Source organism: Nyctereutes procyonoides, unplaced genomic scaffold (genome assembly GCF_905146905.1).
Source record: "Nyctereutes procyonoides isolate TBG_1078 unplaced genomic scaffold, NYPRO_anot_genome, whole genome shotgun sequence".
In the NCBI taxonomy this organism is placed as follows: Eukaryota; Metazoa; Chordata; class Mammalia; order Carnivora; family Canidae; genus Nyctereutes; species Nyctereutes procyonoides.
The window spans coordinates 17,430,662-17,458,552 of NW_026575044.1; the positions used below are offsets into that span (position 1 = coordinate 17,430,662).

Genomic DNA, 27,891 nt, shown 5'->3' on the forward strand with positions numbered 1-27,891 from the left:
GCTGTCTTCCCTCCAGCCTTGCTCTCTCCTGCACTTGGAGGACGCAGATCCGGGCTGCCTGCATGTGGCTGGTGCAAGGCCTGAGACCTGAGGGTATGAAACTGGGTCAAGGAAAAGCACAGCCTGACTCTTTGCTGTATCCGAAGTGTGCGTTAAAAGGCTCACCTCATGGAACCAGCCCTACTCCTATTTGCCCTGAGAAACAGGCACAACCCCGGAGATGGGACCCAAGGGGCTGGAGGGTCTATCTAGCAGCTGATTCTGGATGGGGAGTGCGCCTTGGGGGGACCTGGTAGACGTGGATGGTCCTGCAGAAAGGGGAAGGGATGCTCAGCTGACTGGGTACCAGGGTGTGCGCTGGGCAGAGCAAGGCTGGTCTTGAGCACCTGATGCAGGGCTGGGATTGAGGGCAGGAAGCCTGGCACCCAGAGCACAGAACTTGTGGAGGCCCCCCTCTCAGGGATCTCCTGTACCTGTGCGAGCCTGGGAGAAGGGGCTGCCCTCAGTGTTGGGCTTTGGAAGCCTTGCTTGCCCACTCGCATCCTGACCCTGACCTGCTGTGTGCCCAGTCCAAGCTTGGTTGTGTGTATCAGTTGCCTGTCCCTTCCTCAGATGACCCCCAGGGTCACAGTGTGGTCCTCACACTCATCTCCTCTACACTTCTCTTGGTCCCGTTCTTTTCTTTTCGACCTTTGTGCTCTCCAGGGAAATTGTACCTCTTACAGGACTTAGCATCTCTTCTGTGACTTATCCCTACCCACTCACTTCTCCTCTAACACTGTCTCAGCCAGAATGTCTCAAGTTTAGCTCTTTGCCCTGTGCCCTCCTGCCCCCTCCCCACCACACACAGGTGGAGGATTCATCAGGTAATGATATTAATTATTAACAATCTCTTAAGGGTTGGTGAGCCAGGCTCTGACCTAAGGAGATAATCTTAGATGCGGATGATTTCATTGAATCCGTACAAGAGTCCTATTAAACAGATGCAATCATCCTCATGTAATACTCACTCAGAGAGGGTAACTTGTGTAAGGTCACACAGCTTGTAAGACCCTTAAAAGAGATGTTTTATCCACCTCTGAATTCCCAGGACCTAGCGCAGTGACTGACATTGATTATTGAACGAATAGATGCGTACAAAGAGAACCTCTAGGGGTGCCTGGGAGGTGGGTGGCTCTGTCCGTTAAGCCTCTGACTCTTGATTTCGGCTCAGGTCATGATCTCAGGGTTGTGAGATCAAGCCCTACTTGGGGCTCCACCAGGCTACTTGCCCCTCTCCCTCTGCTCCTCCACCAATTCTAAATAAAATAAATAAATAAATAAATAAATAAATAAATAAATAAATAAATAAATAAATATCATCTTTTTTTTTTTTTAAAGGAACCTCTAAACTTTTCCTAATACTTGCCAAACATCAATTAAATGTGCACTCAGCTTCGTACTGGGGGTGGGGTGAGCTGTTACTAAATAATTATTAGGTATGATACATGTTCTTAAGGAACTTAGGGCACACATAAAGAGACAAACATGGAACATGTGCACAACTGAATCAATAAACTTGCAGTCGTGTGGCACAGGTGATAAAGCTTGTAGGTTTCAAAGGAGTAGCCATTACGATAAGGAGTAGCCCGGCAGGACCTGATGTGGATTTTGGAGAGTGAATATATTTCAGGGCGTGGTTCTGGGGGACAGGCTGGAGTGTTAAGGCTGCAGGAGCAGGAAATGGAAGCCACCAAAGGCTTTTGAATTTCTTTTTATGCCCTGGTGCTCTGTGAGGCGATGGCCTCTCTCGTCTTGGGTTGGTGTTCTGCAGGGTGAGAGGATGGCCAGGAGGGCTGTTCTCTCTTCCAGCTCTGATGAGGTGGGTCAGCCCCTCAGCCCAAAGGCTTGGGCCAGGCTTTGCGGGTCCCGTTTGTGAGAGGCCCACAGGTCCTCCAGAGATGGGAGATGGGAACGAGGTCACTAAGCCAGGAGATGCGGGTGGGACACCTTGCATCGAGGGTGCTGAGGTTACTGGGAGAACAAAATGTGTCTCTGCTCACTCCAGCCTGAGATCATATCCAGTTTGCGCTGCTTCTGCTGAGTCTCTGAGCAAAGGAACCCAAGCCTCCCTCCTCTCCCCTAGGACATCAGCTTTCCACTCCACCCCACCCCATCAGGCTGAGGATCAGTAGTTCTGGGATCATCATTGCTGTTTCCCCAGAATTAAACCCTAGGCCCCACCTCCCAGAAAAAGTCTTAAAGGACTCAAGACTCCCCCAGTGTTTTCTCTTTCTTCCATGTCAGGCAGGGTTGCTGTCATGACACAAGTTCATTACTCTGCGTCCTCTTCCCATCACCAGAGCGTGCAGAGCTGATGGTCCCACCTCTGTGGCCTCCCACCCAAAGCCCTCTAGCTGGCGGAGGTGCCATTCTGCATGTCCAGTCTCCACCTCCTCTTGGTTAAGCTAGATTAATTGTCTCATTCGTTCATTTCATTCATTCATTCATTCATTTGTTTTTTCATCCAGGAAGCATAACTCACATGCCCTTTATGTATCAGGTCTTTGGTGTCCAATGTAATAGCCACTAGCCATGTGTGTCTATGGAACACTGAAAATGTGACTAGTCTAAACTAAGATGTGCTGTGTGTGAGTATAAAATACACCCTAGATTTCAAAGACGTAATATGAAAAAAGATGTAACATATCTTTTATATTATTAATTTTTAAATTGATTATATGTTGAAATGATATTTTGGATGTTTTAGGTTAGATAAAAATATATTATTAAAATTAATTTCACTTTTTTTAGAGACCTTTTTATTTTGAGAATTGTAGATTCACATACAGTTGCATGAAATAATACAGAGAGAATCTGTATGCCCTACTCCTGGTTCCCCAGATGGTAACATCTTGCAAAATTATAGTACAGTATCACAACCAGGAAATCAACATTGATACGATCCATAAACCTTATTCAGATTTCACTAGTTTTACATGCATTCGTCTGTGTGTAGTTAGTTCTATGGGCGTTTTATCATGTGTTTTATATTTTTTATTTTTATCTTTTTATAATGTAGCTACCAGAATCTTCTACATCACATACGTGGCTCCTGGCGTATTTCTGTTGGTTAGGACTACTCTAGTCCTTGGTTGCCAAGATGTATGAAACAAGTTTCTTCTTCTTTTTTTTTTTTTTTTTAAAGATTTTATTCATTCATGAGAGACACAGAAAGAGAGAGAGGCAGAGACATAGGCAGAGGGAGAAGCAGGCTCCATGCAGGGAGCCCGATGTGGGACTTGGTCCTGGGACTGTGGGATCATGCCCTGAGCCGAAGGCAGATGCTCAACCGCTGAGCCACCCAGGTGTCCCAACAAGTTTCTTCTCAAGGAGCTCTTAGGAGAGAAGGATGAAGCTTGTAAACTCTGCTAACACGTTAAGGGCCACATGGGCTGGGGTTCCAGGCAGAGAGACTCCTAGGGCCTCAGACCATGTGGAAGCCTGTGTCTTACTTAAATGGATAAAGAAGGCTAGTCTTTTGACACAGAATGGGGGCTTTAGTCTTTCCCACCTGGCTCCCCCTTCCTCAACCCCACCCTCTGCCATGCCCCCTCCTTCCTCTGCAGAGTCACAAAGGGTTACCCCAGTGCCCCACAGAGCCAAGTGTGGGGACCACTGCCCAAGGCTGAGGATTTGAATCGAGTCTTTTATTATTATTATTTTTAAGGTTTTATTTATTCACAAGAGACACACACAGAGAGGCAAAGACATAGGCAGAGGGAGAAGGAGGCTCCCCGATGTGGGACTTGATCCTGGGACCCTGAGATCATGACCTGAGCCGAAGGCAGATCCTCAACCTCTGAGCCACCCAGGTGCCCCTGAATGGAGTCTAGAAGGAAGAGTATGATTCTGCCCTAGAGGATTAGAGAGGCAGGATCCATTACACCAAGGGTGTAGTTGGGTAGGGCGGCTGTAACAATGTACCACAGACTGGGGGGCTTCAACAGGAAGTTGCTGCCTCACGGGGCTGGAGGCCGGACGTCTAAGACGAAGGTGTCGGCTGGGTTGGTTCCTTCCAAGGCCCTTGAGGGAGAATCTGTCCCATGCCTGCCCCGTCATTTCTGCTGGCTTGCCTGTCACCTTTGGCATTCCTTGGCTTGTAGATATCTCCCTTCATCTTCACAAGGCGCTCTCCCTGTGTGCATGTCTGTGTCCAAACTTCCCCTTTCTGTATGGACACCAGTCATACTGGGTTAGGCACCCCCTCCCCCCAACCCTGGGCATGTCCTCATCCTAATTGAACTCATCACATCTGCAATGACCCTATTTCCAAATAAGGTCACCTTCACGGGTGAGGACTTCAGTGTAGCACACAGTTCAACCCCTAAGAGTCCCAGCATCCAGCAGGAGCAAAGGCTGGTGCAGGAATGAAATGATGGGGGGAAGTTCAGCTGGACGGGGTTCCCCAGGTTTGGGAGAGAATGTGGGCTGCTAACCTCAGAGAATCTGGGTGGTGTCTTGCGATGGGGAAGATAGGATTAGTGGGAGCTCTTAAAACAGAGCAGTTGGCAGGAATGTGTGCATGAGTGAGTGTGTGAGGGGACCACCCCGCATGTCCCCCATGTCCGAGGAGGCAGAGGGTCTCCTCCCTGTTCACTGTGGTCTGCTGTGGGGGGCCTTAGTGCCAGAGGACAGCTGGAGGGCTATGTGTATACCCCAACCCCTCTGTCACCCCGTGTTCCTCCTGCAGCAGCCCCTCTTGGAAGGGGAGTTGTGGAGTGCCCGCCCAGCACCTGACATTTGAATGTGGCCTGGAGGCCCCAGACTCCTCTGTGGCGCATAGACGTGGGGGCAGGGTGGTGGTGGCAGCAAGCTGGTCTCTGAATTGTGCCTGGAGCTTGTCTCGTGTCTGCCTCTGACCCCTCCCATGGCTGGCTGTCCCCGTGTGCACCCTGTCACCCCCCACTTTGGCCCTAGCACTATCAATACTCTGGCCCAGCTGCTCCTTAGGCAGGGGCCTTTGCAGAGCCATGGACGGTCTCAGAATCCAGGAGCCTCTGCTCCCTGGGGCCATGGGTTCTTGGCCTGGGATCCTCAAGGAGGCCAACCCTCTGCCACCTGTAGGGTAGCACCTCTGGAGAGGATGGTACCCCCCACTCCTCTCTGCCCTTGGGAAGCCCCCACCTGATGCAGCCTTTCTGTTGCCCCAAATAAAAGTCCCTGCAGGTGAACCCTGTGGATGATTCCACTTCCCTTTCTCCCAAAAGGTTCTTCCTGCAGGGAATGTTACCATCTGGTCCATGAGTCACTGGTGAGTCAAGAATGGGGCCAGGCTGGGTGAAGGAGCACGTGGAGCCTGGTAGTTATGCCCATTAGTCCCACTGAAACAGCTTCCCAGCTGGTAGGCACTTCCACTTTGACCTGGGTGGGAAGGTCCTGGCACCTCCTTGGAGAGGCCTTATCTGACCAGCACCTTCTGTAGATCAGAGCTGGGGGGGGGCGGGTGGGAGAGGGCCTGGCGCTCACAGACTCCAGGCTGCCTGGCTGAGTTCTGGACTCCTCAGAAGATGATGTGGGTCCCACCTCCCTCTTAGGTGGCTTTATGGGAGTACAGAGAGGTGGTGCTGCTTCTCCGAACTGATGCCCTGTCCTGCTATCTGCACTAGCTCACTCGGCCCTAAACTGCTCAGAGCCTCTTGCCAGCCCCAGAAGAAGCCATAATACCCCCTCAGGGCCGCCATGGGTGCTGCTGCTCTCCTGGAACATTCTTCCTCGGGAGCCACCTGCTGCCTCATTTCCCACTTCCTATCCTGCTCCGTGACGGCCCCTTCTTGGAGAGGCTCCCTGACCACGCTGTGTGGATGAGCACCCCTCAACACCTACCCCAAACCCCTTATCCTCCTCGCTGCCCTTTATTTTTCCCATAGCGCTTGTCAGCCTCTGACCCACTACACATTGTGTCCCCTGTTAGTGCACTGTCATCGCGTCTGTCTCTGTCTGGTAGAGATTAAGTGTCACTGGGACAGGACTTTTTTCAGTTGGTTCATTGTTGAATCCCTGCACCCAGCCTGGCAGGGCTGTTCGATAAATATAGAATATAATAAATAGGGACACCCAGGTGGCTCAGTGGTTGAACATCTGCCTTTGGCTCAGGGCGTGATCCCTGGGTCCTGGGGTCAAGTCCCACATCGGGCTCCCCGCGGGGAGCCTGCTTCTCCCTCTGCCTGTGTCTCTGCCTCTTTCTATGTCTCTCATGAATAAATAAATAAAAATCTTTTTAAAAAGGGCAGCCTGGGTGGCTCAGCGGTTTAGCGCCGCCTTCAGCCCAGGGCGTGATCCTGGAGTCCCGGGATCGAGTCCTACGTCGGGCTCCCTGCATGGAGCCTGCTTCTCCCTCTGCCTGTATCTCTGCCTCTCTCTCTGTCTCTCTCTGTGTCTCTCATGAATAAATAAAATCTTTTAAAAAAATCTTAAAAAATATAATAAATATTTGAGATATACCTACATCTATAATAAAATAAAACTAGTGTGAAAATAAAGGAAAAATATCCTCGATCAGCTGCGAGGTCCAACACAAGTGACTTGCTGACGAATGATGGAAAAGTGGTTCTACTTTTTCTTTCACAAACTTGCTGTGACGGGAGGAGTTCGTTCATTCCCTTTTCCTCTTTTCATTGAACCTTATCTGCCAGCTGGCAGGAAAGGGCGTCTCATCCTCGAAGTGCCTGCCGCCCCCTCCCCACCTGCCCCACCCTCGGTTTGTGTGGATCAGATCAGCTGGGGGTCCCTGAGCCACCCCAGCCTGGGTCAGCCTGCTCACTTCTCCCTGGAGGCTCCTGGAGCCCTGGGCCCTGCCCCTGGGGCTGCCCCCTGGCTGGGGCCTTTTTGAGGCCCTGCTGTCTGCTCAGAGGGGCTGTTGGGGGGGAAGCCCCAAACCACCACAGCAGGCTTCCCAGGTGGGGCATCTTCTGCCAGCAGCCCCCATCCTGGCCCTGAGGCCATGCCTTCACCTCCTGGTTCTCAGGGAACTGGGAAGGTCTCAGCCCCTGCAGCCCATGGGGTGCTGAAGGAAGAGGAGAGAAAGCCCAGCTCCCTTCTTGGAAATGGAGACAATAAATAATTCAGTCCGCCCACAAAAGTTAAGTACTGATGTTTTCTGAATGACTTACTTCTTTTATTATTTTTTTTGCCACGTGGAGTCAACCCAAGTTCAGCCTGGAGCAGGTCAGGCATGGACGTTCTCACTGCCTGTGTCATTTGGGGGGCGAGTGGGTGAGAAGGGGGTGGTCACAGGCCCTGGGCTTCCTGTGTGGGCTCGTCTGTGGGGCAGAGGCTGAGGGAGGCTGAGCCAGGCCCCCAGGACTGAAGGCCCTTGGGTGTGCTCCCCACTGCATAATCTGGCACGGGATCCACCAGGTCGTGGGTGGCACAGTGACTGAAATGGGTGTCAGGTCTCCTCCGAGCTCCCACTGGCTGCTAGGTCACTTCTCAGACTATGCCTCGGTGTCCTGGGCTGTGACGGGTGATGCGCACTTGTCTCAGGGGCCCCAGGGATGGGGTGGGGGTCCTCAGACTGCATCTGGTCTGCACGGCATTTCCACCCTGAATTCAGGGACAGCACTTGAACAGTGGGGCTACCTGGATGCCCACAGAGGGTGCTGGGTGGGCCCCGAGGACACAGCTCAACTCCCTGATGCTTTGGTCAAGGACTCTGGGGACATCTGAGACAGCTCTTCTCGCTTGAAAGATGGGAACTGAGAGCCACGAAGTTTTGCCTAAGGTCATGCGGCTCATTAGTGGCCCGTCTGGGTTGACCAGACAGCCACTCTGACAACCACCGCTATCCCATCCCTCAGTTTAGGGGCTATTGATTATCAAGGGTTTTATTAAAAATTTGTTTCTCCTTTCATTTGTCTCTTTCACATTGAGTTTTCCTTTTTATTTTTATTTTTTTGCTGTTTTTTTTTCTTTGTTTTGACTTTGAAGATTAAACGTGCCAATTGGCGGTCTTTCATTGTCCATTCATATTTCAGGGCAAGCCAGTCTCCGGAAGGTTCATGGGAGCTCTGTGAGGTGGGCATTGTCTCAGGACAGTGGTTCTCAGCTAGGGGTTTGGCCTCCCAGGAGGGACACTTGGCAACATCTGGAGACGTTTTTGATCATCCCAACAGGAGGATAGGAGATGAGGTGCTCCTGGCATGTAGAGGGTAGAGACCGGTGGAGCAGGGGGTGCAGCTCTGCACCACACAATGCACAGTTCAACCCCACAACCCAGACTGATCCAGCCCCAAATGTCAGCAGCGCCTGGTGGAGAAACCCTGTGCTAGGACAATGGGGCGACATAGCCCTCTTCCTAACCCCCCAACCTTTGTTTTCTTTTGACTTGGTCTGGTTTCCTCCCCATCCCACCTTTGCCACCTAAGGGGGGTAGGGTGTGGGGTGGGTGGGTTTCACATTAGGTCTCCGGGTATGACAGAAACTACAGAGCTTCTAGGGATCAGCTCCCTGGAGCGCAGCCTCGCGCCACATGTGGGGTGGGCCGGCTGAGGGCCCACATGGCATGGGCTTGAGGGGGCCTGCATGGGCGAGTATGTGGGGGGTTGTCCAGCTGCTCCTCCTACAAACCTAAAGCTGTCCTCCCACATTCAGCCCCACTTTGCATTCCTACCCTCAGTGGCCCCGGCCCCCTGATTCCAGAGCCTTCTTGGGTGGTGCTCAGGGCATAGATTGGCTCTCTGTAAACCCAACTGGGTCCCACTCTCTCGGGTCTAGGGGAGTGAATTGCCCACGTGTTTTTCATCCCCCACGGCTCTGTCCCTGGCCCGTCTATCGCCTCCTCTCCATGCTCACATCCTTCTCTATTCCTTTGCTGTCCTTGCATCCAGGTACGGGGCGGGAGCAAGGCTAACCCTGTGTGTTGAGTTCCTCATCTTCAACCAGGACGTACACATATGTATCCTTGTGCCCTGGCGGCCAGTTTCATGAAGGGCTCTGTGGGTGCGTGGCCCCTGGGAGGGCAGGGTGCTGGCAGCCCCCCACCACGCCCCCACCAGGATAAGTCTCTAGCGGGGGGCGGGGGTGGTGGCCACGTAGGTGGTAGCAGAGCTCTACGGCCTTGACCTTGCTAAGCCTCAGTGTCCCCGGGTTCATAGCTCTGCTGGGCGGGGCGGAAGAAGGGGATGGATGTAAGCGAGGGGAGAATGCGGTGGGGGCTGTGGTTCATGATGGCCCCCCGCCGGATGAGGGTGAGGTCAGCATGAGGGTCTCATGCCTGATGACGATGACAGAGAGGTTCGGCGGTACATGGGTGGAAGGCAGTGTGTGGGCCTTGAGTACCGACTGCCTCGTTTTCTCGCCAGAGGCCCTCACTTTGGTTGGCAGAGTGGTGACCAGCTGGCCAATTGGACGGGGCTCCCTAATGTCACGGACGACCCAGCAGTGCAGAGCGGCAGTGACTCCAGCTCCAGGTACAGATGGCGGTGGCAGGTGACCGGGGAGGGGGGCGGCCCGTCCTGGGGTGACCTCGTAGCCCCTGACCCAGGGGCCACCCCCAGAGCTACTACCCTCAGGGAAGAAGCAGGCTCAGCACCAGGGCTTGAAGCTCACATCTCCTGTGACAGGAGGGTGAGGGCTAGGACCCAAGCATGACAAGTAGGGACTCCGTGGCCTCTCTCTGTGAGTGGGCGAGCGGGGAGGGGTGCGGAGGGGTGCTGGCAGCTCTCAGGCTTCCATCCGAGGTGCAGGCTCCCGCTCCATCCCTGCTGCAAGGATTTGGGATGTCAGCCCACAGATGTGTGTAGGTTTGCACATGGGGGCATCAGGGTGGGGGTAGGCCGTGGGGTCTACTCCCCTGGTACCCACCCCACCGTGCACATAGTTCCTACTCTGCCCCCTGGGCCAGGTGACCTCAGCGTGGGGAGAACCGTTCCCATCAGGATGGGGCCGAGACTTGACCTTCATGCCATTGCATGGTTACCTCTTGCCCTACCGGCGTGTTTGGAGCTTGATCAGTAATAGGGGCCTCCATGTGCCCAGGAGCCCAGTGTTTGTGGAATGCATGAAAATGTAGTGTCCTGGGGAGGGGAGGGGGGTGGAATGCTTTCTCCAGGTGTGGCTGGAACTTGCCAGCTAAGGGTTTCCAGGGGCCAATTCAGTTTTTTGGTCCCTTGATTCTGCTAAGCACATGCGCTGACGCTCAGGTCCGTTTCGCTGGGAAAGAGACCTGAGTTTTTGCTTTTGTCAGTTTTGACACCAAAACATGGAATTGACCCTGTAGAGGAGAAGTTCATGTATTTTTTCAGGGATCCTCAATATGTATGATTCTGTTCAGTGCTTTTAAAAGTAAACATGTGGGGATCCCTGGGTGGCGCAGCGGTTTGGCGCCTGCCTTTGGCCCAGGGTGCAATCCTGGAGGCCCCGGATCGGATCCCACGTCGGGCTCCCGGTGCATGGAGCCTGCTTCTCCCTCTGCCTGTGTCTCTGCCTCTCTCTCTGTGTGTGTGTGTGTGACTATCATAAATAAATAAAAATAAAAAAAATAAATAAATAAAAGTAAACATGTGCTTCCAATGTCAGAAAAATGTCAGCAGAGGGGGTCAGAGGGTGTTGGGCAGTGTTCCCACCATACAGACCTCAGGGTGCGAGCCAGCTTCAGGGATCCAGATTTTCTTCTGGCTGGTTCGTTCCATATATGTGTGGTGGGGGCTCTGGCCAACCACTGGACCCCTGGGAAGTCACCCAGTGAGAGCAGGCGTCCAGAGTTGTCCCTTCCAAGCATCTCACGTCCAGATGGGGGGTGGTCTCTAGGTAAGGTCTCAGGTGTCTGCCTTCCTGGGGAGGACTCTTTGAAGAGCTAACTGGGAGGGCTGGCTAGAGGGTGCCAATCAGCAGAGCAAGATCGGACAGGCCCCTGGGGGAGACACCAGCCAGAGCTGTGCTTGCACCTTGTCCTGTGGCCCGTGGTCTTTCTCTCTCCTCCTCTCTCTCTCTCTCTCTCTCTCTCTCTCTTTTTTAAGATTTTATTTATTTATTCATGAGAGACACACAGAGAGGCAGAGACACAGGCAGAGCGGGCTCCCTGCAGGGAGCCCAATGTGAGACTCCATCCAAGATGGGGATCACGCCCTGAGCGGAAGGCCGACACTCAACCACTGAGCTACCCAGGTGCCCCTCTGCTCCTCTCTCTCAGGCTGCTGACTTCTCTGCCTCTCTGCCCAACCTCTTCTCCCCAGTCTTTCTTACTGCCACCCTTTCTTGCTCCCTGTCTCCTGCCTCTCTCCCACCTCCTTTCTTCACTAATCCCTCCTTCACTTTGCCTCCCTCCTCCCCTCCCCCAGTGACCGAGGACAGCTCCCCCCATGCTTCCCTGTCACACACCCCCCATGCTTCCCTGTCACCCAGGGCCAGAGCCACCACTGGCCTCTACACATTTGGCTTTAGCACGAAGGCACCCTTTATCCAGTGTGCTCCCCAGCTCAGTTGATTTGCTTCTGGAGAGCCACCACTGGACCCTTGAGCCCCCCTTAGCTAGTCACCGAACAAATGTGATGAGCGCATATCCCAACTTCTGGGGTGGTTCCAATATCAGATGGCAATTTCTGGTTGACCCCCACCTCCCCCTGCCCCCATACCCATGTTACTATCATGTATGTGGGAAACCATAAAATGTATGGTTCCCATGTGTGGAAAATAATGGCTAATGTAATTAGAACTGAACTGTATGTTGGAGATTTTTTGTTTTTTAAAATTAATTAATTAGTTTATTTATATATATATTTTAACCTCAGTGTAGCAGTAGTTCCTGCCATCTTTCTAATGGGTAGGATAGCTCCTGGCAGCGCATTTGCAGGGCTCGGGCAGGATCGAATGCTGCTGTGGGATTTGCTCTTCAGGATAAAAGCAAAGCATCTCAGGGAACAGCTCTCCATGCCAGAAATGTGGGATGTACTTTGTGGTATCATTCAGCTACTGAAAAATGCAGTGCATGCCCTATTTTGTGATCTATAGTTGTAAGATGTGTCGCAGTGAGGTAAAGTATGTTATTTATTATCAACACAGTTGGAAGGGAAGTTGAGAAGTGCCGTATAGAACCAGAGGATAAAGAAAGGCAGGAAAAGCAGATGACTGATCAGTTGTATATTCAAACAGGAGCTGCAGGAGAAAGGGCAGGTCCAAGTGATTGGTCTGGAAAACTCTAAATAAGACCACAAAGAACATGCAGGCCAGACAGTGCTCATAATGGCTGCGGTCAGGTCTTCTCATTGGACATGAGTTAGGGGATGTCCAGACCTGATTGGAAAGTGTGCAAGTGATAAAGTATACATCGACATACAGGTTTATTAATTTCAAGTGCAGGCCTAACGGTGTCCAGTTAGAGTCCTTAGGGGAACTGTCTCAGTGAGAAGATCAGAATCATTTTTAATTGGCAAATGCTGCTATTGAAGCGGGTGCTTTGAACAACCGGGAAGATCTCGGAAGATAGCTCTCATCCGGGTATGTGTTCGAGTTATGTGTATAATGCTTCCACTTCCCCCACTAGGCGGTGGTCCTGCTCCTGGTCCTTTGAACCCCTCAGCACCCAGTCTGGCAGCTAGAGTGAAGGGGCCCAGTTGATGTTAATGGAATAGAAGAATGATGCAAGCAGGCGCATAGTAGAGGCTGCTGGTACAAAAGCAGACCTACATGTCGGCATTCCAGGATTCTCCCTTAGAGATGTCTTCCTTTGAATGAATCTGTCTCTGACACAGTCTTTGAAAATTAATCCCGGAGGGCAGACACTTTGAATAATAAACCCCTTCAGAGTTTGGAATGATCGGAGAACGTTCTCTTGAGAAGAGCAGGTTACTACCTACCCTACTGGACCATCTGGGCCTTCTGGGCGGCTGGGTGGGGGAGGGGAGCCTGTAGGAAGGGGAGGGGGCTGGCTCAGAAGGAGGGAGAGAGCAGTGAGAGCAGTTCATATACTTCTGCAGTAAGTGCCCGAGAAGCCCTCCCAGACACCTCCCACAGGGCATCGTTCCAGTTGTGGAATGGTAGATGACCGGGTGGGGAGGGCTCTCGTCCTCCAGTCCTCCAGAGCCAGCCTGCTGCCTCCCCACTGCCCTCTGGCCAGGCCCCACTGCCTTCCCAGGGACTGGCCAGAGGGCAGGGGGGCGGCAGCGGCACCCTTGGTGGTTGAGGTCCCGCAAGGTGGGCAGTGGGGCAGCCGCTGGCTCAGCCTGTCCCAGGGAAAGGACCAAGTGTGAGAGGCAGAGGGCAGCTGGGGCCAGGAGCCCGCTGGGTGCTGACTCTGAGCCAGGCCTGCACCACAGCACAAAGGGCTTTGCTCAGCTTCTCCCACCAGGACCCTGCTCCACATCAAGTGCTTATCATCCTGCCAGGGTCCACCTCCCACTCCTCCTCCTCCTTGAAGCCTTTCTGGAGAGCCCCTTTCACTGTACCTTCTGTAAGAAGCTTCTACACGGGGGGGCTGTTTCTGTCGTTTCACACGCAGACTGTTCTCCAGCAAGTGCATGTGAACTTCTTGGTGTTCGCTCAGGCATTTCCCAGATCCTGAGAACCGACCTGGACCACCTGAGCTTGCATCTCCAGGGCCCTCCAGAACCTCCAGTTCCAGACGCAGCCCACCAGCAGCCTGGCTGGTCGGCCTCGCCGGCCCCTCGCCCAAATTCTGCACAGCCTTCACCCTCCCGGGCTGCCCGTTCCTCCCCACCCGTTCCTGGGATAGCATTCTCCGTGCGTGGCTGGGCTTCCAGGTTAGGGCACAAGGGACTTCCCAGGTGGGAGGGTGGCACGGCCACGGGAGAAAAGAGCAAGCCCCAAATTGATGATTTGAGAGACTCTGCTTCACTGAAGACTGAGATGGGTGCATGTCTAGGGCCTGGGCCGGAGCCCCTCACTCTGGGGGGAGGCCTGGGTGTGTGTCTAGCAGGTGCTGTGCAATGTGGGGGTTGGGGTGGTCATATTTCAGAGCTGGAATTCAGTTTAGCATTTCGTTACGGTGTGTTCAGGTGTTCCCTAATTGTTTCATGACGGTGAATAATTAAGTAATAAATCGCATGGCACAGGCAACGAGCGTGCCGGGAGCTCTGCGTGGAGGTCTGAGGTACTTTGGGGGAGGGGCAGGCCTTGGCTGGCATCTCAGCAGGCGGCGCCCCTGGCCAAGTGCTGTGAGGCCTGTGTGCCAGACACGGTGCCGGGCACCCGCACCTGCTCCTGCACGTCATCCTCACCCTCCAGTGCTTGAGGTCATTGCCCTCATTTTCCAGGTGAGGAAACTGAGTCACCACTCAGAGGTGGTGGATGCTGGAGCCAGCACAAACTGCATCCCGTGTGACTCCAGGGTCCCAGGGCTGAGAGGCCATGCTAGACAGAGGGATCCTTCTTCCTGGGCTGTGCACAGGCCAACTGGGTAGGGTTGGGGGTTCTGCTCCATGTCTAGGGTCTCTCATCCCCCCATCCCCCCATCTGCTGTGTCTTTCCCCCACCTGCCCTGCACTTAGTGATTTCTTGATGCTTTCCTCTGACAAATGCTTCCTTGCACCTGCTCCCAGAGGTTCGACTTTTCAGAGAGGAGCCCTGGGGTCAAGGTTACGCGGGGGTGGTTGGTTGGAGAATTTTCCATCCTGGACTTGCAGGTGTGGTGACAGCTGTGGCAAGCCTGGCACCCTCATGCCTGACCTGTGAGTGCAGCTTAGCATTAGCCTTTCTGGTGGATTGTTAAGTCTGTGGGAAAGGACAAAAAAATAAGAGGAGGGATGAAGGCTCCATCCAACTGGGAAAAATTGGGAGAATGTTTGGCAGGATATTCTGGGCTGCATGCCGGAAAAGCAAAACAAAGATGGTGCAGCTTCCCCATCTCCTACATACCTGACGTGGGCCTCTGGAGGCTGACGTGGAGGGTCAGCTTGTTGGCATCCAGAGACTTGTCAGGTGGCATTGTCCCCTGAGTCCCCCTGGCCCTCGAGCTTTGTGGCCCTCAGTTAAGTCTGAATTGAGTCTCCAGGGCAAGTAACCACTTAGGTGAGTGGTTCTATGCCTCAGTTTCCCCTGTGGTTAAACTCTCACCTTGCCTGATCACTAGTGGGGTCCCCTGAGAGGACATTCTGGGTGGAGCTGGGTCCTGACTTGCTTCCCTCTTGCTTCCCTCTCTGGATCTCGTTTCCAGATCAGATGATCGAGGATGCCTACCAGGGCCATAGCCTGGGTCAGCCCCAGAATGGCAAGGAAGACGGGGCTGGGGTCAGGTCAGGAGGATCCAGCATCTACCTGATAAGCAGTTTAGGGGTGCACAGGTGATGCCTAGCCTGTATTTCCTACATCGATGGCCGTGAAGGCTGCGCTGGGGTAGGGGCAAAGGGGTTCATAGAGGCTGCCCTCCCTACACAGGCCTCCTTGGGTGGAGCATAAACCTTTCCTCCCGCCTCTTCCACTGGGGGCTTCAGCGCCTCAGAGAAGGCCTGGGTCTCTCCCTCACACCCCAGGGGGGGGTGCCATTCTTATCCCCTCAGCCAAGACCACGTCTTCCCAGGCTCCCTGCCCCAGGGTGGGTGGGCTGCTGCAGCCAAGGGCCACCGGCCACATGGCTTCTAAGCAATGGGCTGTCTCTCTCAGTCCTGGAAGCTGGATGCTCAAGGTCTGGGTGACAGCACGGCACTGGCTTGCATGCTGTCATCTTCTGGCCATGCCCTCATGTGGTGGGAAAAGGGTGGGGGAGCTTACTGGGGTCCCTTTTTATAAAGACAGTGGTCCCGTTGGTGAGAGCTGCACCCTCATGACCAGATGGCCTCCTGAAGACCCCGCCTCCTGATAGTGTCCCGCTGGGGGGTAGGGTATCAGTGGGGCAGCTTCGGGGGGGACACAGACATTCTATGCATGACACTCAGCTCTCATCACACACACTCCTACAGTCACCATCCCTGGCACCCCCCACTTCCGTTCTCACCCCAGGCCGTGCCGGCGGGGCTTCAGCCTCCCCATACCCCTGAAAGTGCTGTCGTCAAGGTCACCAATGACCACCTAGTTGCTGGGTCAGTGGGGCCTTCCCTTTCCTCCTCCTCTTTGGCCTCCATTAGCTCTGGACAGAGCTGACCCCCTGTCCTGGAAGAGGTCTCTGCTCCTGGCTTCTGTGTCATTGGACTCCCCGAATTTTCCTCCTTCCTGCGACTTTCTTTCTCAGCCTCCTTTGGCAGCCCGTCTCCCCTACCACCATCCGAATGTCTGAGCTGACCGTAGGTGTGCCCTCCCCTGGGATCTTGCTAAGTCCTTTGTCCCTTGACCCTGGGGCATGTATCTCTGGCCCTGACCTCTGCACTGGGCCACAGATGTGTGCACCTGACTGCCCACCTGTGATCCCCCCTTGAACATCTAGGAATCCTAGCTTAGCCAGGCCCAAGGACCCTTGAGGCATGGCCACGCTGCTCTTCTCCATTGTTCTCTCCTCTTTAAATGGCTCCATGGTCCAACTGGTTGTTCAGGCTAGACTCCTAGGAGTTACTGTTGATTTCTCTCTGTTTTCCACCTTTGCTGTTTTGCCCTGAGCATGTCCTGCCAGTTTTGTCCTTAGCCCAGGTCCTGCTCTGTCTCCTCCTCTGCCCTCTGGGCTGCCCAGGGCACTGTCCCCCACCTCTTGCTCCCATGGCCCGTGTGCCTCTCTGCTCACCATGGCCGGAGGGAGCGTGTATGTCAGGCCACGCTCTCTTGCTGCTTCGCTGTGCTGCCGTGTCAAGCACAGCCACGGGCCCGGCTTGACCTGGTGCCTTTTGCCCCTCGGGCCTCAATTGCCCACCACCCCCGTGGCCCTGGCCCCGCAGCCCACTGGCTGTGTCCATCCTCACACCACTTGTAATTACTTGTCATTCTCTCTCTCTGGAATGTTCTTCCGATACCCCTGCTGATAGCTCCATGTCTCTTTGTCCAGAGAGGCCTTCCCTGACCTCCTACCACCCTTTCAGGTACCCTCCAACCCTCTGGTCTACTTTACTTTTAGAGAGCTCATCACTCCTTAGTACCTGTGTTGCATTCTTGTCTCCTGTCCTGGAAGTCCACGGGAGCAGAGAGCGTGTCCTGCTTGGTCCTCATAGCATCATGGCCTAAAACAGTTCCTGGCACATAGTAGTGGATCAGTAAATCCTCAATGACTGAAAGAGGGGAAGAGCCAGCCACCCAGGGGCCTGCCCTGGTAGTGGGGGTGTTGTGTGTGGTCCATTGTGATCGGGACTGAGCTAGAGTGTGCTGGGGGCCGTGGGCACACAGCAGGGAGGGTGGGGGAGGCCACCAGGAAGCTCACCTCAGATGGATAAGAAAGACACAGTGAGGGAGAGCGTTCTAGACACAGATGCCCTTCCAGGGAGAAAAGAGGACATGCTCATGCCCCTGGTCCTGGGAGGGAGGGAAGGGCCCTGGATGGAGCACAGGTGACCAGTCGGGTGGGAGGTGATGTACCAGGAGACCAGTCGCGTGCAGCTTTTAGTGTGGGGTCCCCCGGGGCTTGGGGGTGGAGCACAGCAGGATCAGTAGCACAGGGTGCAAGTGGGAGACCGGCTCTGGTTTAAACCCAGGGAGGTGGGCTAGGTTTTTCCAGGTTCCCTGGCCTGGCACAGAGGGGAGGGGAACTCCTGCGTGGGATGTCTAGACATTGGATCTGGGGCCTTGCAGAACCGCTGGCTGCAGGCAGGAGGAGGGGCGATAGGCTTTGGCCTCAAGCCCCCCAGCCCCCACCCCCCACCCCACGTCAGGAATGACACCCCGGGGAAGCTCACACTAGGAGCAGACTCATCACAGGGTTGCATTCAGAATGGGCCTTTTTAGCTTCCAGGTCTGATACTTCACAGACCACTGCCGATTCCCATGGACCGATGAAATTGTCTAGCCGGGGGTCCCAGCCAGGTCTCCCCGCCCCCCACCCCTAGTGGGGGAGTGTCTCCTGTTGGCAGCTGTGGCCCACTGTTGCTGACGGCCCAGCCCTTCTCACTTCTCTCTGTACCTATTTGGGAAGATGCTGCGGTCTCCTTTGAATTGTCAGGCTGCAATTTGCAGACTCTGATTTCTGTGCATTTGCTCTGACGGGTACTGTGCTATCTCGAGATGGCAGCTGTTCTGGCTCTGAAATAGCTCTGAGCTCACTGAAGGGGAGGGAGCTGCTCACTGAGACCCCCCACCCTCCACCCCATAACCATGGTGTGTCAGAATCAGGGAGAGGGAGTACACTGCAGGGACTGGAGAACATGCATTCTGGGCCTTCGAAAGCCTGAGGTCCCCTTTCCCAGCACCCTCAGTTTACTAGCCGAATGACTTTGGGCAAGCTGCTTTACACTTGTAGTCTGAGTCTTGGGTATAAAACAGGAAACAGTGCCTGCCTCAGAGGGCTGTTGGGAGAATTAACAAGACAGAGCTAAAGAGTCCAGAATCAGGCTGCCACATACAGTTGTGCAGGGTGGGGCCTGCACAAAAATACCTAGCCGAGGGTTCAGGCAGGATTGACATTCAGCTCACTCTCACTCGATAAGCCATGTGACTGGCCTGTGGCTTAATTTACTCAGAGAAAAAGATATTTTTTCCTAAATTGCATGGAGGTGCCATACCCTTCCTGGGTTCCTACACAGCGTAGAATGAATAAACCACTCTGTGGTCCCCTGAGACCCTGCACCAAGCGTGAGAGGAGCCCAGGGATTCCGATGGCTGAGCTGGGGCTGCTTCCCTGCTCCCTGGGCTGGTGGAAGCTCTTGCAGGATATGGGCACCTCCCTGGACTCCTGTTCTCTTGAACGTCCTCAGCACCTGGGAGGTGGTAGACAGGAAACAGCACGGCCCTTATCTTATACCGGCCAGTGGTGCTGGGGCTCAAAGTACTGCAGCCTCCAAGACAGACCCTGTGGCCTCCACGAAGCTCTGGAGGGGGCTCCGGCCAATAGGAGAGCCCTTCAAGGCGCAGTCTTGCAGAAAAAGGCTGGCAGGGATGTGCACGGGGCCTGGGGCACACTCAAGTGACACCTCCTCAGCCCGCAAAGCTAGAGCCTAAGTCTAAGGAGGAGGAGGACCGTCGTGGTCACCTCTGCCATCATCTTCTCACCAAGTGGAGGCTGGCACTTGCCTGCCTGGCAGCTGGGGCCGTCCTGCCCTGCCCCCTACAGTCCCTGAGGGCATCCAGAGGGGCAGGACGGATGCAACTTGGCACCAGCCCCAGACGTGGCTGCCGGAAGCCAAGTGGCATCTGAGATGAGCTGGGCTGCTGCTGACCAGCGGAGACTATTTATACCCGCGAGGTGCCAAATGTGATGCTGGGCAGAGGTCATCTTTTGAGAACTGGAAGAAGAAGCAGTGGCCTACTCGCCTTGAGAAGCTGATGGAGTTAAGAAGGTCGGAGAAACTGCTTTTCTCAATCTTGTAGCAGGTTAGAGGAAGCTTGAGCTGGTTCGAGGGAGATCTAGGACTTAAGAGGGTGTTTAGAAGTGATTTCCAGTAACACAAGAATCAGAACCCCATTGCAGAAGACTCATGAATGTACAGGAAAGTATCTGAAAAACCACTCACAATCCTGGTCCTCACAGAAGCCCACCATTAGTGCTTTGCTATGGCCTTCCCTGGGCCCCATGCTTTCACATACGTATGTCCCGTTCTTTCGGGCCATCACAGTTTGGTCACTTGCATTTTACACTTAATCTTATCATATGAGCATCTTCCTGTGTCACTCCACAAAGAAACTGAAGCGTCATTTTTGACATCTGCATAAAAGTCTGTCCAGGCCAAAGAGGGATTACCATGGCTTTCCCCAGAACACAGGCCTTGGGTGTCCCGGCAGAAGCAGAATGCAGGGGGGTGGGGACACCTGGCAGTGCTTGTGACAGTCTTATTTCCTCAAGTCAGTTATCTTTAGAGACCGGAATGGAGCAGCACAGCTCAGAAAAGCAAAGCCCAGGTAGGATAGAGACATTAGTAAGGGCTTTTAGGTCCATTTTCAGATGGGAGAATTGGGGCTTTAGCCGCAGGCGGGGAGTGGTTTTCATGGCTTGGCTGAGGTACCACATTGTGTTTTTAGGGCAGCTGGGATTTGTTAGAGTTGTGCGTGGTAAGACACACAGACGCAGAAGTCACTGCCATAAGGGAAGAGGATTTTGTACTCACAGCTCCCCAGAAGCGGGAGATGCACTGCACCATACAGGGTCACATGGGAGAGTACTGGGGTTGCTCAGGAGCAGAGGTGTTGGTGGGGAAAGTGGGCAAGAGCCTCTATTATGGTTTCCATGGAAGAAACAGGTGAGACAGGCACACGGGCTTGGGAATCATCAGTCTGAATAATCTCAGTGGGCTCCAGGGCATAAGGGCTGCCCCCAGCTGTGTGGTACCCGGCCCTGGGATGATTAGGGCAGGGGGAAAGAGGCTCTGAGTGGGAGGCAGTGGCTGGGAGCGGGGGTGGGGTGGGCTTGAGCTCTGGATTGCATAGGAGAGGTGTGCTCCCAGGTGTTACTATCTTGAGGAATTGGCTAGCCCTGGGAGGGGCAGTCTTTCCAAAATCAACAAAACCCAGCTGTTAAAGCATCGGAAACAGGTTTCATCCATAGAGTCTGCAGCAGAGATGGGGGATTGGGGAAAATCATTCCCACATCCCAGCGGGCTTTCTCTGCAGGGTAGTGTGGGAGAGGGGAGGTTTCCTGGCAGCAGCAGACGGAGGATGCCAACCAGTCCAGACCACAGAGAAACTTCCTGAGGTTATTTGTGCCCGACCCAGCTCTGCCCTCAACCAGCTGAGGGGCTGTCAGCAGGTCACTGACCCTCTTGCCCTTTAATGGCAGAAAGGAGAAAGAAAGGAGTTGGACATATCTTGGGCACTAGCTGTGTCACAGGCACCGTCCTGAGACATCCCCCGAATTTCTCATCAATACCTTCTCTCAACCCGACGGTCACATATGTCTGTCATCTAGTTCAGACAGATTGTTTTAAGAAGGAGACAGAAGAGGCCCAGAGAGGGCAAGATTTACCAAAGTCACACAGCTGGTCTAGAAGCATAAGAAAGATGTGTCTGTGGGATTCCCAACCCCCTAAGACCACTGGGTAAGTCTCTCCTAAATAACTCCTGCACCATTTGAATCTAGAGCTTTTCTTAGTAGCAGCCTGAGATCACGGCTTCAGATGGCCCAGTGGATTCCAAAGGACTCAGTGCCACTGGCTCTGGTTGCAAATGATGATCTTTGTGATAAGACACCAGACCTCGCCTCCTGTCGAGTGACTGGAAAATGATATGAGTTACAGCCAAGGTCATGGACTTTTCTGGTGGCCTCATGCTGACCCCATGTTCTCAACCATAGATAACAGAATCCATTTAGCTAGTGAAAGCAGAAAGGGATTCATCAGGGTACAGCCAGCTCATAATCACTGGGAAAGTTGAAGAGAGACCCCAGGCTGAGCCTCCCCAACCTGTGCTGCCAACCAGGGCCACCACGAAAGCCGTGGCCTCCGATTTCATCATGAGGGTGCTTTGGCCACAGCTGTTTCCAAGAGCCGTGCCTCAGCGGCCACATTCTGCACCAGTGGAACAGTGCCTGGAGGTTCCTTGTGGCTTACCTAGAACGCAGCTCTGAATTCAACTCACGCAAACGCTTCTGACTGGTTGGACCTAAGCTGCAAGGGAGTCTGGGAAATATAGCTTTTTAGCTTTCCAGCCTCTGTAGTGCAGAAGGTACAGAGGTAACAAAGAGTCCCTGTGTTGGAGATAAAGGGCAAGCAGATACGTAAACACACTATTATAATACAATGTTATTTGCTCTAATTAAGAGACAAGGAGGGACCCTTGGAGTGAGAGTCAGAGAAGGCTTCACAGAAGTACGAGGCATTTTGAGCTGGGCACTAAAGGATCAATATGGGTTTCCCAGATGAGAAAGGCAGACAAACGGGTTTCCAAAACACAGGGAAGCAGAGAGAAATAGGTGAGTGCGATGTTTTGGGAATCCCGAATGCCTTGTTTTTATGCACTTTGCTTCAATTCTTTTATGACACGAGAACAAAGAGCCAATTTCAGTGCGTCAACAGGAGCCAGTTTGGTGTATAAAGTGTTTTAGGGCACCCTGGGTGGCTCAGCGGTTTAGCGCTGCCTTCAGCCCAGGGTGTGATCCTGGAGACCCAGGATCGAGTCCCACGTTAGGCTCCCTGCCTGGAGCCTGCTTCTCCTTCTGCCTGTGTCTCTCCCTTCTCTCTCTGTGTGTCTCTCATGAATAAATGGGTAAAATCTTTTTTTTAAAAAAATGTTTTAATATTTAAAAATATTATTTGAACTGCCTTTGAAATATAACTTTAAAACTTAACTATTTAATGACATGAAAATTAAGAACAAAATATTTGTGAAAATATATCTTAAAGTAGTACATGTGATACTACACATGGAAGTTATTTAACACGCAAGTATTTTAAAAAGAAGCCTAACTCTATTGGGTGAAACGCCCTTCTGTGTGTAAAGTGGCACATGCCTGAGCTGGTGCACAGAAACGAGGCGTGTGAGAATGAGTTCGAAGTAACTGCCCCTACGTGTCAGGAAGGTTTCTGGGAAATGCTCGGGGAATGACTTTATTTTAAATCCTGGGTCACGGCCCACAGGGCCCAGGAGCAGCCCTGGGGCACAACTCCCACTTCTGATTCTCCAGAGCTGCCCTTTGTCAGGCCACTGACCCCGCATCTAGAGTGGCTGGACCCTGCAGGCTTCTTGATTCTCTGGTATTGATTCTCTGAGGGATCCGACTCACCCCACCCCACCTCGGCCTTTTCTGAGCAGCCTCCAGAAGAGGAGACCATGAGGACAGGCCCCATGCTACCTCTGTGGCTGAGCTGGGCAGTAATCTGCTGTGTTTTATGTCTGCAGGATCCCTCCACCCACCCCCCACCAGCCGGGTGCTCTTCCTTCTCTGGGCTGGTGGGAACTTCAGGTGTGAGAGGGAGCGACTTTAAAGACCTCCTCACCCAGTGGCTGTGGAGGGAGGCCACAGGGCCCTTTTCAGGGGTACCCGCTGTCCTTATGGGTGAGTGAACAGGAGTAGCCTAGAGTCAGTGTGCAGGCTCATGTCCCAGCTGTGCCACCTCCCATCTATGTGGCTCTGGGCTAGTGAGTGAACTGAACTCCCAGAGCTTCCTCCAGATGCTGAGGCTAGTTCTAAAGATGAAAACTGGATGCATCCACGTCAAGAGCTTGGCCCGAGGGGAGGGCTCAGCAGGCGCTGGCTGGAATCGATACAACTCTGCTTGGAACTGCAGAAGTGACCCTGCGGTGGCCCTGGCATGCCCGAGCCAGCCAGTGTTGGAGGAGGCTTGGGCTCCTCTGCGGTGGGACCCGGCCCAAGCCTGGCCCTGCCCCACTGCTCGTGGGACCTGAGCTCCATCTTTTTAGCCTCAGCTTTCTCAGCTGCCAGATGGGGAGAAGGAAATGTCAGTCTCACCTGGTCACAGCATGAGTGCTAGGGTCAAAGGAGCTAATGAGGAGTAGAAAAATAGCAGATCTTAGCTGTGCTTGTGCCCCAAGGGGAGGAGAAAGGGGCAGGAAAGGACAGGATTGGCGGAAAGTCTGGGTTATCACTGTCCAGACTCCCTGTGTTGCTTCCTTCAGGAACCCATCACCAGAAACTGGAGAATGAGACAGTGCCCAGGGCATCCTCTTGCTTCCTTTCTCTTTTGCAGCCATGGATTTGAAACCCAACCTGCTTCTGAGTGTCATGATTTGCTGAGATGAGTTGATGCCTTGTAGAGACTTAGGCTCCTGGGGTAGTGGGGTTCTGGGAGTAATCAACCACCCAGTGATCCAGCCAGAGGACCCCAGTGGTCCTGGGGGTTGGGTGGGGCCTGTGCACTCTCTTTATTTGCCCAGGTTAGACCCCTCCCACCAAAAGCCCTGCAGCCCCCTGCCCCCCCCCCCCCCCCCCGCCCCAAAGTCTGGCTGGCTGCTTTGCATAGTAACCTCTGTCCCTGTTGGTTCCCAGGTACTTTGAATTTTACGAGGGCCCATTTGAATATAATTCCACAAGATGTCTGGAGCTGAGGCACGAAATCTTGGAAGTAAAGGTGCTGTCCATGTGAGTGTGGTTGGGGTGGGTGGGGGTGTGCACGTGGGTTGGGGCAGGCCCCGGGGACTGGAGGGGAGGAGATGGGAGTGTGGTGGGTCCCCATGGAGCTGGCATTAGGTCTACTTCCCCTGGGCATCTGGCATTTGGAGAGCAGAGATCACTGTGCATTTTATGAAAAAAAAAAAAAAAAGGCCAAGTTTGCAAGGACCAGGGCATTCGGTCCCTATCTTCATTACCAGTCTCCGAGGTATTGTCACGGGGCTTCTTCCTGTACAGAAACCCAAGATAGCACAGGAGCATCTGACCTGAAATTCAGGGCTCTGTGTGGAGGGTCTCCCTCTGGCTATATTGCCTTTCCAAAATTTTATATTCATTAAGTTAAATTTTTTTTTAAATTATTGAAATGACACAACATTCAAGTGGTACAAAAAGGTGTAAAGTGAAAATCCGCCTCTCATAGCCCTCGGTTGTCCTCAGAGGCAACCCAGGTGTCCTTGCACATCTCCCCAGAGAGTCTGCATACACCAGCACCTGTGCACAGATAGCCTGGGCTTTTCTCTTTTTCCACAAATTATGGAAGAATTGTGCTCTCAGCTCCTCACTCGACAGGACAACACCCCTGGCCTTTTTACAGCCTAAGGGAGAAAAAGCATGTTACATGCTGCACGTTTTGGTGTGTGTGGGCTCACGTCACCCTTCTCTCCCATGTAGGACCAGTGTGAATTCATCAGCCCCCCTGAGAGGCATGTTGTCGTGTTAATCATGATATTTAATTTCAGATAAAATTCATATGTATTTGAAAACAGTTATATCTGGATGTGAAAGAAATATAGTTAATTCAGGCCGAGGTGGTACTGGGGGCTCTCATGGACTCACAGGCCCCTGACATGCCCCCCATGACCACCACCTGTGGTCCCTGATGTGCCCCTCTGAGACCACCACCCCGTGGCCCCTGATGTGCCCCCCGGGACTACATCTGTGGCCCCTAACATGCCCCCCAAGACCTACCACCCGTGGCCCCTGATGTGCCCCCCAAGACCACCATCCGTGGCCCCTGATGTGCCCCCCGAGACCAGCACCCATGGCCCCTGACGTGCTCCCCGGGACCACCACCCCGTGGCCCCTGAAATGCCCCCCAAAACCACCACCCATGGCCCCTGACGTGCTCCCTGGGACCACCACCCCGTGGACCCTGACATACCCCCCAGGACTACCATTTGTGGCCCCTAACATGCCCCCCGAGACCACCACCCATGGCCCCTGACATGCCCCCCAAGACCACCACCCGTGGCCCCTGCCAGGACTACCACCTGGGGCCCCTGACGTGCTTCCCGGGACCACCACCCATGATCCCTGATGTGCCCCCTGGGACCACCATTCATGGCCCGTAGGCAGGAGCCACTGCTCCTTAAGTGACCTGACATAATTTCCATGTGGCGTGGAGCATAGATGGAGCATGGGCCTGGGGGCCTGGCAGGCCAGGGGTCTTCCCAGCTCTGCATTGTTATACAAATTACTTGACCTCTCTGAGCCTTTCCTCACCTGCAAACATGGGGACACTGTTATGTAGTTGTTATGGGAGGAACAGGTGTGTGTTAGAGTGGGCAACCCCGCGGTCCACATCCATAGCAGCACACATGCCAGGTGCTCAGTCTGTGTCCACATCCCAGGTGCTCAGTCCATGTCCAGGTGCCTCCCTCCCTTCCTTTCCCTTCTGGAACCATGGCTGTCATGCAGAGTTTGTAAGTTTAGTAGCTGCGGGAAGGCTCCGGGGATGCGTTGAGCCGGGGTTGGCTGTGTTGTTTGTCATCCCTATGCCACCCAGAGGCTCCCCTCAACCCACCCAGCCCCAGGCTGAAGCACCCACCATGATCCCCGCCTTCATGGAGCTCACAGCCCAGGGAGAAGCACACATTAATAACTAATTACCCTAGGAAGACAGGGGTGGAGGGGGTGGTGGTGGCAAGGATCTGGACCTGGGCTGGGACGGCGAGGGGTTGTCAGGCTGGGCTTCCCTGAAGAAGGGATGCTGGTGCTCCCGTTGGAAGGCCAATAGGAGTTATGTAGACCAGGAAGGTTCCAGACTGAACAGTCTGTGCAAAGGCCCTGGACCAGGAGGAAGCCCGCTGGGTCCCAGGCTCTGAAGGGTCAGGGCGGCCTGAATGCCAGTGTGTGTGTGTGTGGGGGGGGGGGACGGGAGCCATGTTGCTGGAGGGGCAGACAGGAGCCCAACCTCGTGAGGCCTTGCAGTGTGGACCGGGATTCAGATTCTGTCATTATCTGAGGGCCACGGGAGCCTGGAAAGGCTTCCATCAGGTGGCGGTGGGGTGTGTGTGTGTGATGTGACTGGTGACGAACTGGGATTCAGTGCAGCTGTGGCCATCCAGACTCCAGGCCTGAGCCAAATTCATCAGCTCCTTTGCAGAGATCCTCTGTCTTTGCCCGGAATTCAGAGACCTTGGGCCCTAACTGTGCTCGGGAAGCCAGGGCACACCTGTGGGCAGCCTGTCTTCGTGTCTTCGAAGGTAAAACAATTACCTGTCGAGTCATAAAATGTGGATCGTTCCTTCTTGCTCACCTCAGTGTCTAGAGCCAAAGCCCTGAGGAGCCCTGTAGGGTGGTCTTCCCTCTGTGTGACTTCCCAGCCTCTAGCCATGCACCGTCTCTGTATTGGGGTCTGTCACTGTGTCAGTTGGCCGGAGCCCCCACACACATGCACCGCAGGTCAACGGCCTGAACAGCAGAATGCTGCATCCCCACGGCTCTGGAGGCGGGAAGTCTGAGATGGAGGCGCTGGCAGGGTTGGCTCTGGAGGCCTCTCTACATGGCTCACACGTGTCCTCGTCCCCTCTGTCTTCACGTGGACTTCCTTCAGGCCTGTCTCTGCCCTCATTTCCTCTTCTAATAAGGACAGCGGCCCTCCCGGGTGAGGGCCCACCCTCATGGCCTCGTTTCAACTTAAGCACCTCCTTATAGTCCTCGTCTCCCAAGAGTCACCTTGTGAGATCTTAGGGGTTAGGATTGCTGCATCGGAGGAGATGATTCAGCCGTAATAGCCCTTACCCCACCTTCCACCTGGGCCCCTGCATCACAGACCTGATGGGCTTGGGAGAGGGACATCACCCATCCTATGTAGGGTGCCCACTGTGGGCCCTCGTCAGGGACACATGTTTGGCGCTCTGCACGTTTGGCTTGAGCACTTGTCTGCCTCGGGCACCCTGTCTGGTGTCCTGAGTGGAGCAGCCATTCTGGCCAGTGGCCCCTGGGCCTTGGACCACCCCGTAGGCCCCAGATCTTGGCAGCCTGGGCCCTGGTGGCACAGGGGCCCTGAGAGGAGATGGAGGCCACTGGCGGGGCACTAGGGAGCAGTGAGCCTGGTGTCTCCTCTCCTGGGTCCGCAGGCTGAGGCGCAATGGGATGTCCAGGGCTGAAATCAGAGGCTCGAGTGGGCCTGGCGTGGACAGGGCACCTGTGGCTTCACTGTGTTGGCTGGAGCCGTGAATGCTGCTCCTGGGGGATCCTCTGAGTCATTGGGGAGACGTGAAGTCGCCATCTGTGTGTGGAGGGGGCCGCGCGGCTGAATGTCAGCGGGCATTCTGGGGCGACAGGAAGGGCTGTGATTCATCTGGGGGTGATTCTGATCCAGAACTGCTCCAAATGCTGGTAGAAACCAGTCAGCCAGAAAATTCCCACATGGAGAAGGCCTGGCTCCCTGACGATGTCAGACGCAGGAAGAATTACTCTGTGGTGGTGACTTATCATGAAACTCAGTGTTGCTGATACTCACACAAATGATTGGTTTGTGTTTATCCTAGAGTCTGTTTATATTTAAGGCAGTCACTGCCACCAGGTGCGGCGGCGCCTGGATGTCA

General features: G+C 54.0%; 1 protein-coding gene across 2 annotated transcripts in view; it reads left to right on the forward strand.

The window, feature by feature from the left end:
• The window catches only part of ST8SIA5 (ST8 alpha-N-acetyl-neuraminide alpha-2,8-sialyltransferase 5), a 56,162-nt gene that overhangs the window by 8,983 nt on the left and 19,288 nt on the right, over window positions 1–27,891 (forward strand). The window contains exons 2-3 of one of the 2 annotated variants that reach the window (XM_055324437.1): window positions 9,342–9,449; window positions 23,936–24,028. In XM_055324437.1, coding sequence (XP_055180412.1) covers window positions 9,342–9,449; window positions 23,936–24,028 — 201 coding nt within the window. The remainder of the gene's footprint in view (window positions 1–9,341; window positions 9,450–23,935; window positions 24,029–27,891) is intronic. The other variant, XM_055324438.1, reaches the window with a different exon arrangement.